This window comes from Adiantum capillus-veneris, chromosome 11 (assembly GCF_014529385.1).
Source record: "Adiantum capillus-veneris isolate H3 chromosome 11, ASM1452938v2, whole genome shotgun sequence".
NCBI lineage: Eukaryota > Viridiplantae > Streptophyta > Polypodiopsida > Polypodiales > Pteridaceae > Adiantum > Adiantum capillus-veneris.
In genome coordinates this window covers 89,673,556-89,687,452 of record NC_140941.1, presented here as the reverse complement: position 1 = coordinate 89,687,452, position 13,897 = coordinate 89,673,556, and the positions used below count along the sequence as shown (strand labels likewise).

General features: G+C 48.8%; 1 protein-coding gene across 15 annotated transcripts in view; it reads right to left on the bottom strand.

The window, feature by feature from the left end:
- LOC147447623 (uncharacterized) overlaps positions 1-13,897 on the bottom strand; it is a 110,453-nt gene that overhangs the window by 44,469 nt on the left and 52,087 nt on the right. For all 15 annotated transcript variants that reach the window (XM_086523346.1, XM_086523347.1, XM_086523349.1 and 12 more), the window contains 2 exons: positions 1,858-2,004; positions 1,647-1,761 (listed from right to left, as the gene is read on the bottom strand). In XM_086523346.1, the coding sequence (XP_086379472.1) occupies positions 1,647-1,761; positions 1,858-2,004 (262 nt within the window). The remainder of the gene's footprint in view (positions 1-1,646; positions 1,762-1,857; positions 2,005-13,897) is intronic.

Sequence of the window (13,897 nt, the reverse complement as noted above, 5' to 3'; positions counted from 1 at the left end):
TAGCTGGGTCGAATCACAAACCCATCTCCTGTGAGGTGGAGAAGATGCTCTCTATAGAAAGCCATCTTTGTGCTCAACTCCTGAGGCGGCTCTATCCATGTCCTCCTGGTGTCGAGCTGGATCAGGTCCTGACGAATGAGTCTAGTGATCTCCACCCGTGTAAGAGACAGCGAGGGTGCCTGAAGAGAATACTGGAAAGGGGGCAACCTGTCCATGGTGAAGCCATGCGTCTGAAACCATGAAGTCATCTGTGCATACCAGCATGAAGTGTCCCCCTGTAGAGCTAACTGTCTGGAAGACTCAAGGGCCAATCTAGCATATCTGTCTCTAGTAGTATCCCATAGGCTGTGCACAAAGGACACTGATCTGGTAAGCGCCTCAATCTCCATGGGGGGGGGCAGCTAGCTCTGCTCGAATGATCGCGTGAGGTACGGAGGCCTTGGCTCTAATCAATCGGGAGATCATAGATACCAAGGGCCTCTCCATACCTCTCCAACCATCCTGGCCTACAGAAGGTCCCCATACCTGTACCCCATACATCATAGCTGAGGCTACTAAAGTATCAAAGAGCCATAACTTTGTCCGAGGTTCCTGGAACTGAACCTGCGAACACATCCTCTCCAAGCCTCCCAAGGCCGCATAAGCTCTGGTCAGTCTAGTCTTTGCTGCTCTCCCCAAAGAAAACCTCGGCCCAGTGAAGACTATCCCAAGGTAAGTGTATGCATCTGTATACTCCACAATCTCTTGACCATACGTGAAGGTCGGTGCCGATCTCCTGATCCACTGCGGTGTGGTGTTAAACACCATGACCTTGGTTTTACCAAGGTTTACAGACAATCCACTATCCTAGAAAAGAGAGAGAGAGAGAGGCGGGGGGGGGGGGGGGGGGGCTCTACTTTCTTTTGGTGTCCCAATTTTCTGCTATTTATTAGTTGTTGGCCGATTGGCTGACCACTTTAAAATGTGGACAGTTTATTAAAACTGGACTTGCTCTAATCTGTGGCCCTAGGTTTCCTGAAAAGTGTAATATTCTGCAACCAATGCATCTCCCACGTTATGCAAACTAGATGCAATCTCAGGTCATCATGCGTTGCAGAAAAAAAGGTAATTCAGAACATATACGTTCTATCGTTTAAGGAAGCCATCTTTGTTCATTCTTCTTGTACCAGTACGCAAACTAGTACTGAGCCTAGCTCGATACTATTCCACCCTAGCTACATTCTACTCCTTTTGAAAGCCCCCAGCCAAGTACAGTGCACCAACAATACTTCAGTAAAACTCTGTCATCCAAACTCTTACTGACCACTCTTAACTGTACACAGTGAAAATTGTTATTCATCACATAGTACCTAGCAGAGAAGACCTAATTTTCACAGAAATCTATGTATACATGCATGCCACATGTACACGCACACACAGACATACATCACGCAGTCATTCGTGTAAATTATAGATCTCCATATTTAAGAACCTTCATGTCATTTGTCATGTACTCGCGCGCACAGATACGCGCACACAGACAAACACACACTGCCACCGATCAATCAGTCAGTATTTGCTTTTACCAAATCATATAGCTGTACGTTTCTTAATCTTCAAAAAGCCATTGTGATTAAACATCAGATTGAAACTTTCAGAGAACATACCAAGACCTAAGGCAAGAAATGGGACAACAGAGCCTGCCAATGGTGAGAACTTGATACCCAAAGCTGAAGTTAGTCCAAAAGCCGAGATAATGGCAAATGACACGATAATCATCCCCTATTAGACATTGTAGAAAAAAACTTGTCGAATTCTGAGAGCGAGATGTTGTCAACTCTGTAATCTTTCAGATGGCTATGATAGTAATTATATTACCATGAGGACCAACCATGTATGCGATTGGACTGGAGATCGTAAATTGATGAAACATCCAATGGCATAAGAGAAAACTAATAAGGCACTCAATATTATCTGCCAAACAGGGACACGATTTGCCTCTGCAAGTATATCTACTGTGGATCTCTGCAACGAAAAGAATCTCTCTCTCTCTCTCTCTCTCTCTCTCTCTCTCTCTCTCTCTCTCTCTCTCTCTCTCTCTCTGTGGTTGCCCGCTGCCAGCCCTCGCCTCCCCTCTCTCCCCCTGCGCGTGGCTCCCTCCCCTGCGCGCTGTCCCACCCCTGTGTGCTGCTCCCTCCTGCGCGCTGCCCCCCCCCTGCGCGCTGCTCCCTGCACGCCAAGACGACCAGCTCATCCACTGAACACACACCCCATCCCCATCCCCTGCCCGCTGCCCCCTGCATACACACAAGCCGAGTGTTCTCTTCCCCTTCTCCCCTCTTCTTCACAATATGAAGAGAGGGTAGCTACGAAGACAACCATGTCTTCCCCCATCATCAAGACGCCGACACCGACAACGAAGACAACGTCCTTCATGCTCACGAATAAGAGGCTTGCACAATTGGAGAAGGACATGAAGGAATGGCGGATGGAGAGAGAAATATGGAAGGAGGAGAAAGCCAACTTCATCAAGCTATGGAACGAAGAGGAGGAGGACATGAGAGCGGAAATCCAAAATCTCAAAGAGGAGAAGGAGAGAAGGGAACGGGAGAACGAGAAGGAGAGGGTGAGATGGAGGAAAGAGCAAGAAGAGATGGAGGCACAAATCGATCTCCTTCATGCTTCCCTCACATCCCTCACCCCCGAGGAAGGAGAGATTAAAGGGGAGGCTAAGGAAGCCCTCAAGGAGGAGATCACCAAAGCCCTCACCGCAAGCATTGAGGACAAATTAGAGGCCACCAAAGAAGGATGGGTCGAAGTGGTCAAAAAGAACATCAAGAAGGTAGCAAGAGAGGAAGCCCAAAAAGATGAGGTACTCATCGTACACACAACCATCGAAGAGGAGAAGATGCGACAAGCTCGCCGCCTCAATGTGCGAGTGACCGGCATCAAAGAAGAAGAAGGGTCTACACCCGAAAGCGATGGGAAAGCTTTATGCAAGAAAGTGGGATACAAGGAAGAAGAGATCCCTTTCTCCAAAGTTTGGAGAGCCGGCAAAGATCCAAAGAAAAGAGCTCTCATCCTCCAATTCGCCTCCGAGGAGTCTCGAACTTCTTTCCTCCGAAAGAGGGTCATCTTGAGAGGGATAGACGGCCCCCCGATTTATCTTGATGATGACCTCACAAAGATGCAACAAGATCACCGTCGCGCGTGCATGCCCCGAGTCCACCAAGCCCGCAAAGAAGGGAAGAAGGCAGTATATCGGGATGGTAGGGTTATCATTGATGGCAAGACCATCGCATAGGGACTCGCGGCCTGTGGGACACACGAGGAGATTCATGTCACGGTTTGGAATTGCAATGGAGACCTATGGACACACCCAGAGAGACTTGAGGAGGTGATGAGAGGTCGAGACATCATTCTACTTACAGAGACACACGAGAGCCCGGAGAGAGGGTTACCACGGATACATGGATTCCAGTGGGAGTCTCTACATCGGGGATGTATGCGCCAGCACACCACTCGCGGCTCAGGAGGAGTGGCCATACTCTTTAGACAGGGGCTTCACAGCAGACTACAGATTGTTGCCCGGGACCCACAGGCCCGCTACATGTGGATTCGCCTCGAGCTCTCACGAGACAGGATCGTCTACATTGCCCTTTGCTACTTTGCTCCCACAGGCTCCAGATTCGCCCCTATTGAGCAGGAGTCACCGTACGCATGCCTCACGGAGGAGATTATGGAGTACTCCACACTGGGTGAAGTCTTCCTTATGGGAGACTTCAATGCTCGTACACGCAGTGAGCAGTGTGAGACATATGACCATGAGGACCCAGAGACACTACACACTCTAGATGAGGAGGCTACTATGAGAGACACAGCAGACAGAGCTCCAGTCACAGCTTACGGACGACATCTACTTCGACTTGGCTCCCAGCACCGTCTCGTTATCTATAACGGGATGGTCCAGTGGCCCACCTCAGGGGGCCTGACTTGTATACCACATGGAGTTGCAGAAGGAGGGGGGAGTACAGTCGACTATATTCTGGGACCCAGGGAGGCTACACACCTTATCACATCCTTCACCATTCCACCCATACCCATCGGAGCCGACCACACATACCTCTCTTTCTCCATCACCGGAGATACCATCACACACAGCTCCACTACACACACTCCACACACCACCATCCATTTCACACATGAGCTAGCCTCTATTTACTCGGCCAAGGTCGAACATGGCCTATGTCTCCTCCACCCATCCACACCACTCTCAGTTCTCACATCACATATCTCTTCCGTTCTCCACACTTCAGCTATTAGCTCTTTTCCACACACCACTCACACAGGACGCACTCCCCCCCCGGGGCTATGCCTCAGAACCGCTGGTATGATGATGAGTGCAGAGAGCTATACCGACGCCTCCATGCACGGCGAGCCTTAGGAGAGATCACAGAGAGAGAGGCCAGACGGCATATGAAGACGCTGACACGCCAAAAGCGGCGAGCATTCGAAGAGGCACAGGAGCTTGAGCTATACCGCCTATTCATGAGCATGGATAGCGCGACGGCATGGCGCACCCTGCGCGAGCCACGTCCGACTACAGCTATTGAGGATCCACAGATATGGCATGATTATGCAGAGCGACTTTATGAAGTGCCAGGGCAGCCTCCTATTCCACAACCACACGAGCCTCGCCCCACGTGCTCCTCCTTCTTTACAGCAGAGATGGTAGAGAGGGCCATACGTCGCATGCAGCACAGACGATCAGCTGACCATACTGGATTACAGAGTGAGCACATCATTTATGCGGCCTCCACTATAGCCCCGTTGATTGCACATGTCTTCAACCGGGCTATAGGGGAGGGCTTCCCAGAGGAGTGGACACAGCACACCATAGTGCCTATCCACAAATCTGGCGACACCCTGGACCCAGGGAACTACAGGACTATCATGATTGCCCACACGATGGCCAAGCTATATGGAGCAGTACTTGAGGCACAGCTCAGCTGCTACGCAGAGATCGAGGGTCTACGAGCTCCAGGCCAGGCAGGTTTCAGACGAGCTTTCTCCACCATTGACCACATCTTCGTTCTACGATGCCTCATTGATGGGGCAAAGGCGCGGAAGAAGAGGCTTTACTGCTGCTTTGTGGACTTCCGCAAGGCCTTTGACACAGTCCCACGCAAGAGACTCTTCCAGCGCCTTCACAGCATTGGGGTACCAACAGAGATGATTTGGGCCATATATGCTCTCTATGAGAGGGTGACGGGTCGGGTTCGCTGCCCAGGCGGTTTTTCAGAGACCATTGCTAGCACCATTGGTGTTAAGCAAGGATGCCCACTCTCCTCGACACTCTTTGGGCTATACATCGACGAGATCTCCGACTACATATTGCGAGCAGGGGGAGAGGGGAGCGACTTGGCAGGTACTCCGGTCCACATCATGTTATATGTTGATGATATTGTGTTGATTTCAGAGTCACCCGAGGGCTTGCAACGCCATCTTGAGGCCTTGGACGAATTCAGCACACACAGGGGGTTGACTGTGAACCTTGGCAAAACCAAGGTTATGATCTTTCACACATCCAGTGCAGTGAGGAGCGCCGCCACCTTCACAGCAGCAGGAGGACAGGTTGATGTAGTCACCTCCTATGTCTACCTTGGCATCACATTCACCAACCTACCAGGACCCTTCACTATGAGGCAGGCCGCTGTTGACAGGCTCACCCGAGGATATGCAGCTCTGGCCATGCTAGAGCGGAGGTGCCACCAGGCACACTTTCAGGAGCCCCGCACAAGGGGTGGCTTTTCGACACCTTAGTCACCCCGGCCTTGATGTACTCGACGGCGGTATGGGCACCAGGATTGACAGCTAACCAGTGGACACAACTTGAGAGACCACAGGTATATATGATCTCACGCTTGCTCCGCAGCAAGAAGACAGTGCCACATGACATTATTAGAGCCGAGCTCGCCACACCACCTATGGTTGTAGAGGCACTATTCCAGACAGTTTGCTTCATCCAGAGGATGAGAGAGCTACCTCCTGACAGACTTACCCGTAGAGCATTTGAGGCAGCTATACAGCTATCAGAGAGTGGGCATGAGAGAGCATGGTACTCACAGGTCAGAGCATGGTTTGAGGGACACGGTCTTGACATGGAGAGCCTACCACCATTCCAGTACGACCCCCACTCACCATATGTTCACCTCTCTCGCAGTGAGAGGAACTTGGTATTGAGACAGGATCTGTGGCAGCTATACACTAGGAGAGTCTGGGAGGCACCTAGCTTGGGGACGAGGATGTCAGATTACAGAGACCAGTTTCTCACCATATTGTCTGGGGGGTTCATACAGAGACCATGCTACATGGACACATATATGCCACATAGCTCACGGGTGGCGATTGGTCAGCTGAGAGTGGCTTCACACAGGTTAGAGATTGAGATCGGGAGACATACTGGTGTTCCCAGGGAGGAGCGAATCTGCAGAGCCTGCACAGAGGAGGTGGAGAGTGAGGAGCACTTTGTATGTAGATGCAGAGCATACACTGAGATCAGAGGCAGGTATGAGGCCCTATTTAGAGGACAGCCCACTCTCCGAGAGATCATGGAATCTCGAGATCAGAGACAGCTCGGACGTTTCTTACTAGAGATACAGAGCCACCGGGACACACTACTACAGCCACACACAGCTACACAGACAGAGGGGAGACAGTCGCAGCTCACAGACTTCTTTCAGAGGATTTCCGCCCCCCCCTCACCAGACACTCAGAGGGGAGTGACACTCCCACAGGCGGAGGTGAACCGAGCTAGACGACGACCACGAGTCAATGGCTACAAGGGCGCGAGCTCCCACCACCGACAGATCGAGGAGATCCGAGCCCGGGAGCGCCGTGCCACTGAGGAGCGAGTGGCTCAGATGAGGGCTGACCCGACAGCTTTCATCCGGGTAGCCTTGGCACCAGACCCACCCATGTACCACATCTTACATCCCCCCATTAGTACAGGATGGAGCTAGATAGCTTGATGCATTCTCATGATTGTACTACCTTGAGCATACAGACATGCATATACCCCTAGAGATAGAGCTCCATCCCTCCTCAGATACTCCACTACCTACATTCAGTTCAGTTTTGTATCAATTTTGTTTCATTTGTCTTTCCGATAGACGGATGACATACACACAATGTACACTTGATTTGTCTCATAGGCCGATTTCGGCCTGACATAGACGTTAAAAATCTTTCTTTCTTTCTTTCTTTCTCTCTCTGTGTGTCTGTCCAAATCAATCCCTCCAAGTACATCAGTCTACTCCTCACCTACAGGACAGTCCCCTTTCTCCATATTGAATAATGACATATGGGAGTTCTCTAGAGATGGAGACATCGTTCTCTTAGGAGACATTAATGCCAGAACGGCCAACTCTCAAGCAGTATTCTATGATACTTCTGAGGAAATGCTCAGAGAAGTGGATTTATCACAGGAGGGGCTTACTAGAAACTCACAGGATAAAGAACACACTGAATATGGGAGACATCTCATGGAGATGGCAACTACACATGGTTTCGCCATACTTAATGGTCTAGAGAATTTCCCTTTATCTCGGGGATTCACATGCTTCTCGCACAGGCATGCGGCCAGCACAGTAGATTATGTCATGACTTCACCAAGCTTTATTTCTAGTATCGAGGACTTTAAGGTGGGACCCAGACAGGTTGGGATTGCAGTGGATCATGCTCTCTTGACCTTATCAATCTCCTTCCAATACAATGCCTCTCAAGTACAAAGGAAGAAGACGCACACAAGATATTCTTTCACACCAGAGACTAATTCAGTCTATGTGGAAAAGATCTATAGTAGGATGTGGGCAGCCGAGCCAGCATATACTGTAGAGGAGATTACTTCTCAGCTAACAGAAATACTACATGGAGCAGCACAAGAGGCATACCCACATACTCAGCCTGATCAGAAGAGAGGATCTGGGAACATGCCTCAAAACAGTTGGTACGACGAGGAATGCAGAGAGACGAGAACCCAGGTCCAGAAAGAGCTTACACTTGGGATCATCACATATAAGCAGTCTCGGATTGCTCTACGACGTATAGTACGTCGCAAGAAAAGTGCATTTTTAGCCAAACTGGAGAAGGATTTATATCAGCTCTTCTTGAGTCAGGACTCACATGAGGCCTGGCGTTTATTTCACGAGCACTCATCGCCTCCGACAATTACTTCTCCTGAGATTTGGGGTCAATATGTAACATCATTATATATGGTATCTGGACAGCCTCCATTACCAGATCCGCTATAGCCATGCTCGGCTACTAGTACTTTCTTTACTACGGAAATGGTGAAAAAAGCCATTGACAAGATGAAGACAAGAAGAGCATATGATCATGAAGGTTTAGTAGCAGAACATCTGCTCCATGCAAGGAATCTACTTTCAGAAGTCCTTGCTCGTCTGTTTAATCGGGTCATGTGTGAAGAATTACCTGAATCTTGGAAATTATCTACTATCGTACCTATTTTCAAGTCAGGGGATCCTATGATACCCGGGAACTACCGTACCATTATGGTGGGTCACACACTGACCCGATTGTATGCATCCATTCTGGAACAAAAATTGAGTAGATGGGCAGAGAATGAAGGCATAAGGGCAACAAGACAAGCTGGATTCAGGAGTGGTTATTCCACTTTAGATCATATTCTTACGCTCAGAGCAATTATTGAGGAAGGAAGAGCAAGCGGGAAAAGGATGTATTGTTGCTTTCTGGATTTTCGGAAAGCTTTTGATACAGTACCAAGGGCCAGATTGATGCGCAGAATGCAAGAGTTAGGGGTCCCCAAAGACATTATCTAGGGGATCATGACCTTATACGGGTCAGTAACTGGTTATGTACGTACTCCAGAAGGGGATTCCGACATTGTTCATTCCACCGTTGGAGTAAAGCAAGGATGCCCACTGTCCCCTACTTTATTTGGTATGTATATAGATGAGGTATCACATTACATTGATAGAGAGGGTGACAGAGGTGCTCAACTTGCAGGGTCATGGATCCCTTTGTTGTTGTATACAGATCATATTGTATTGATAGCAGAATCACCAGATGGAATGCAGAGGCAGTTAGATGCATTACATAAATTCGGGGAGGACAACGAACTGTCGGTGAATTTGGGTAAAACCAAAGTTATGGTGTTTAACACCACACCACACTGGGTTAGGAGATCGGCACCTACATTTGCATAGGGCCAAGATACAGTAGAGTACACAGATGCATACACATACCTTGGTGTGGTATTTGCAGGACCGAAGTTTACTCTTAAGAAAGCAGCGGAGGCTAGATTGTCCAGAGCCTCTGCGGCCTTGGGAGGGTTGGAGAGGATGTGTTCACAAGTGCAATTTCAGGAACTACGAACAAAACTTTGTCTCTTTGATACTGTGGTGGCTTCGGCTATATGCTTTATGGGGTCCAGATTTGGGACCATCTGTGGATCAGGATAATTGGAAGCCAATGGAGAGAGCTTTGGTATCTATGATTTCCCGAATGATTAGAACGAAGGCCTCCGTACCACACGCGATTATCGGAGCGGAACTAGCTGCCCCTCCAATAGAAATTGAAGCTCTTACCAGATCAGTGTCCTTTATACACGGTTTGTGGGATACAAATAATTGCCGATATACTAGATTGGCCCTCGAATCCTCTCGACAGTTAGCAATGAAAGGGGATACATCACGCTGGTATGCGCAACTGTCTTCGTCGTTTCAGAGACACGGGTTCAGTATGGAAAGATTACCCCCATAGCAATACTCTCTTGAGGCTCCATCACTGGCAATTACACGAACGGAGATTAATAAAATCATCCGTCAGGATCTTATACAGTTGGATACTAAGAGGACATGGGTAGACCCTACACAAGAATTGGGCACGTAGATGGCCGACTACAAAGAAAACTTCCTACAGCTATCTGAAGATGGATTTGTGATTCGCCTGAGCTACATGGATACTCACTTGTCTCATGGTTTGAGATGTGCTATTGGTCAGATTCGTACATCCTCACACCAGCTGGAAATTGAATTTAGCAGATTTAGGGGAATCCCACCTGAGAGCAGAATTTGCAAGTTATGCGGAATGGAGCCGGAGACAAAATTACACTACATATGCCATTGCACCGTATACTATGAGATACGTGGGCGTTTCCATTGCCTATTTAAAGAAGGCTTTGGACCTCTAGATAGAGTCATGCAATACCAAGATCAAAGATGCTTAGGCTTGTACCTACTGGAAATACACCGGCACAGGGATAATCTAATGAGAAGACAAAGATCACTACAGCCTCAAAGGCAGATCACAAATTTCTTCGGATCGAGAGAAGCAGGAGTGGAAGGAGAAGCAAGAGACCAGCAGCCAGCACAAAGGAGTACCCACATCCATACCAAAGGCACTCTCTCTCTCTCTCTCTCTCTCTCTCTCTCTCTCTCTCTCTCATCACGCCATCTCTCTCTCTCTTTACCATGCTTTCGTTTAGGGTTCGCTGCTGTATTTTAGGGTTCGCGACTTGTTTTTGGGGCCTGCGACCTGTATTTTAGGGTTCGCAAACTTTTTTTTTTTTTTTTTTTTTTTGGGGGGTTGTTAGACAGATCTGCGTTTTAGGGTTTGCTGCATTTTCTGCACTTTAGAAACATCAATCCTCTCTTCTCTCTCTCTCTCTCTCTCATGTCATCCCCAACCTCACCTATGGCAACAAGCAAACTCAAATATATGCTTCACTCCAAACGAATTTCCATCATTGAATTGGAAATGAAAGCATGGAGAAAAGAGATGGAAGATTGGAGGAACACGAAGACCGTTTTCCTCCGAGAAAATGAAGAAAAGGAGAAGAGGTGGAAGGACGAGAAGGATCATCTTCTCAACAAGATCGCCACGTTGGAGAATAGCATTTTGGACCTCCACAAAGAAGTGTTGGAAACACGGTCAAAAAATGGGCTTGAAGAGGGGGAATTTCAGCCCTCTTTGAGAGAAGAAATTGACAACATCAATGAGGAGAAGAAGTCATGGGCCGCGGTCATATCCGAAACGCAAAAGAAAGTAGAGGAGGCCGAAAAATGGATTGAGGTTGCCAAGAAAGGGAAAGGTAAGGAAGCTCCTTGTACACCCACTCTTATCAACATGACCCTCGAAGAGGAACAAAGAAGGAGGGTGCGGGCTCTACATGTGAGGGTAACCGGCCTCAAGGACATAAACAATGTGGAAAAAGAGGTCACAAGCCTCACATCAATGATGGGGGTGGAGAAGCCTTCACACACAAAGGCATGGAGAGTGGGCAAGAAGAGGGAGGGCCCCGGAGAATCTTCAAAGGAAAGAGCTCTCATACTACGCTTCCCTTCATTGGAAGAGAAGAAGGAATTCTTGAGGAAGAGACCTACTCTCAAGAAGACGGGTATTTTCTTAGGCGATGACCTCACTCTCTCACAACTTGCGCATATGAGAGAAGTAATGCCCGAGATTCAAGCTGCAATGGAGAAGGGGAAGATGGCCTTTTACAGAGATGGTCGGGTGGTGATTGTAGAGCGGCGCTCTACATGACGGTGCGAGACCTATGGGACCACATTGAGGATGGCGACTTGGAATTGTAATGGGTCTATGAGGTTGGATGTTGGTGCCTTTGAGGACAGTTTCAAAGACAAGGACATTGTTTTCTTTTCAAAGACTCACCAGGCCCCTGGCCAACTGTTGCCACATGTGGTGGGATACAAATGAGAGACAGCCCATAGAACAGTCACGAGATCTGAGCATGGGAGTAGAGGTTCAGGAGGAGTAGCGGTGTTGTTTAGGGAGGAGCTACAGCCACTACTACATATTGTACGGAGAGATGATCAGGCTAGATACATGTGGGTGAGGCTGAGAGCTGACACAGGTCGATTTCTATATATTGCTATATGTTCCTTCCCCCCCAGTACGTCAGTATATGCTGTATCCAGAGGGCAGTCGCCTTTCTCAATTCTAGATGATGATATATGGGAGTTTTCTAGGGATGGTGATATCATCCTCCTAGGAGACTTCAATGCTCGAACGGGCAACTGTCAGACAGTCTTCTACGACACTTGAGATGAGATGCTTAGAGAGTTGGATGTGGGTGAGCTGGGGTTTGACAGATGCTCACATGACAAAGAGCAGACTGAGTATGGGAGATACCTCACGGAGATGACGACTACACATGGGCTAGCCATACTTAATGGCTTACAGCGGTTTCCTGGAGCAGCAGGCTTCACATGCTTTCCACACAGACATGGGGCCAGTACAGTGGACTATGTTATGACACAGCCGAGCTTTATTCCTTGTATTCAGGATTTCACAGTGGGAGCCAGACCAGTGGGCGTAGCAGTGGATCATGCTCTCTTGACACTGTCCGTATCTTTTCAGTTTAGTACAGCCCAGAAATCAGGAGGCAGGTCACACACCCGTTATACATTTACACCAGAGACTGACTCGGTTTATACAGAGGCGATCTGGGATCGTCTATGCACAGTTGCTCTAGGCCTCTCAGTAGAGGAGTGCACTACTTTACTGACTGAGACACTACATGATGCAGCATCAGAGGCATACCCACACACTCAACCGGATCGGAGGCGACATTCTGGGAGCATGCCCCAGAATAGTTGGTATGATGAGGAGTGCAGAGAGATGAGAGCCCAGCTTCAGAGGGATCTTCATTTAGGAGTCATCACCTACAGACAGTCGCGGATTGCTTTCCGGCGCCTTGTGCGAAAGAAGAAACGAGCTTACCTGGCCCAGATGGAGCGAGACTTGTATCAGTTGTTCTTGAGTAGAGACTCAGGCGAGGCATGGCGACTCTTCCATGAGCACTCCCCTCCCCCAGTGATTACTTCTCCTGATGTGTGGGGCCAGTATGCGACATCGTTATATACGGTTCCTGGGCAGGATCCCCTTCCAGATCCTACAGAGCCATGTCCACCTACGAGCACCTTCTTTACCACTGAGATGGTAAAGAGAGCCATTGACAGGATGAGGACCAGGAGGGCTTACGATCATGACGGTCTAGTAGCGGAGCACTTTATACATGCTAGGGATATGCTGATGGAGGTTCTTGCAGTGTTGTTCAATCGTGCCATGTGTGAGGGATTACCTGAGACTTGGAGGTTGTCTACTATTGTGCCTATATTCAAGGCAGGTGATCCTACAGAGCCTGGAAATTACCGCACTATTATGGTTGGACACACACTGGCACGATTGTATGCATCCATTATTGAGCAGCAGTTGAGTAACTGGGCAGAGGGTGAGGGTGTACGGGCAAAGGGACAGGCAGGTTTCAGGAGGGGTTTCTCCACTCTTGACCATATTCTGACACTCAGAGCTATCATTGAGGAGGGCAGGTCACATGGGAGACGGATTTATTGTAGCTTTGTGGATTTCCGCAAAGCATTTGACATGGTACCGAGAGCTCGACTGATGCGCAGACTGCAGGAGATGGGGGTGCCCACAGTGTTGATTTGGGGGATTATGGCTTTGTACAGATCAGTGATGGGACATGTACGCACCCCAGAGGGGATATCTGACTTAGTTCACTCCACTATCGGGGTGAAACAGGGTTGCCCATTGTCTCCTACTCTATTGGTATGTATGTTGATGAGGTGTCTGATTACATTGACAGAGAGGGTGATAGAGGTGCCCAGCTGGCAGGGACGTGGATCCCATTGTTGTTATATGCTGATGATATTGTCTTGATCTCTGACTCACCAGAGGGTATGCAGCGACAGTTGGATGCATTACACAGTTTTGCAGAGGATAGTGGATTGTCTGTAAACCTTGGTAAAACCAAGGTCATGGTGTTTAACACCACACCGCAGTGGATCAGGAGATCGGCACCGACCTTCACGTATGGTCAAGAGATTGTGGA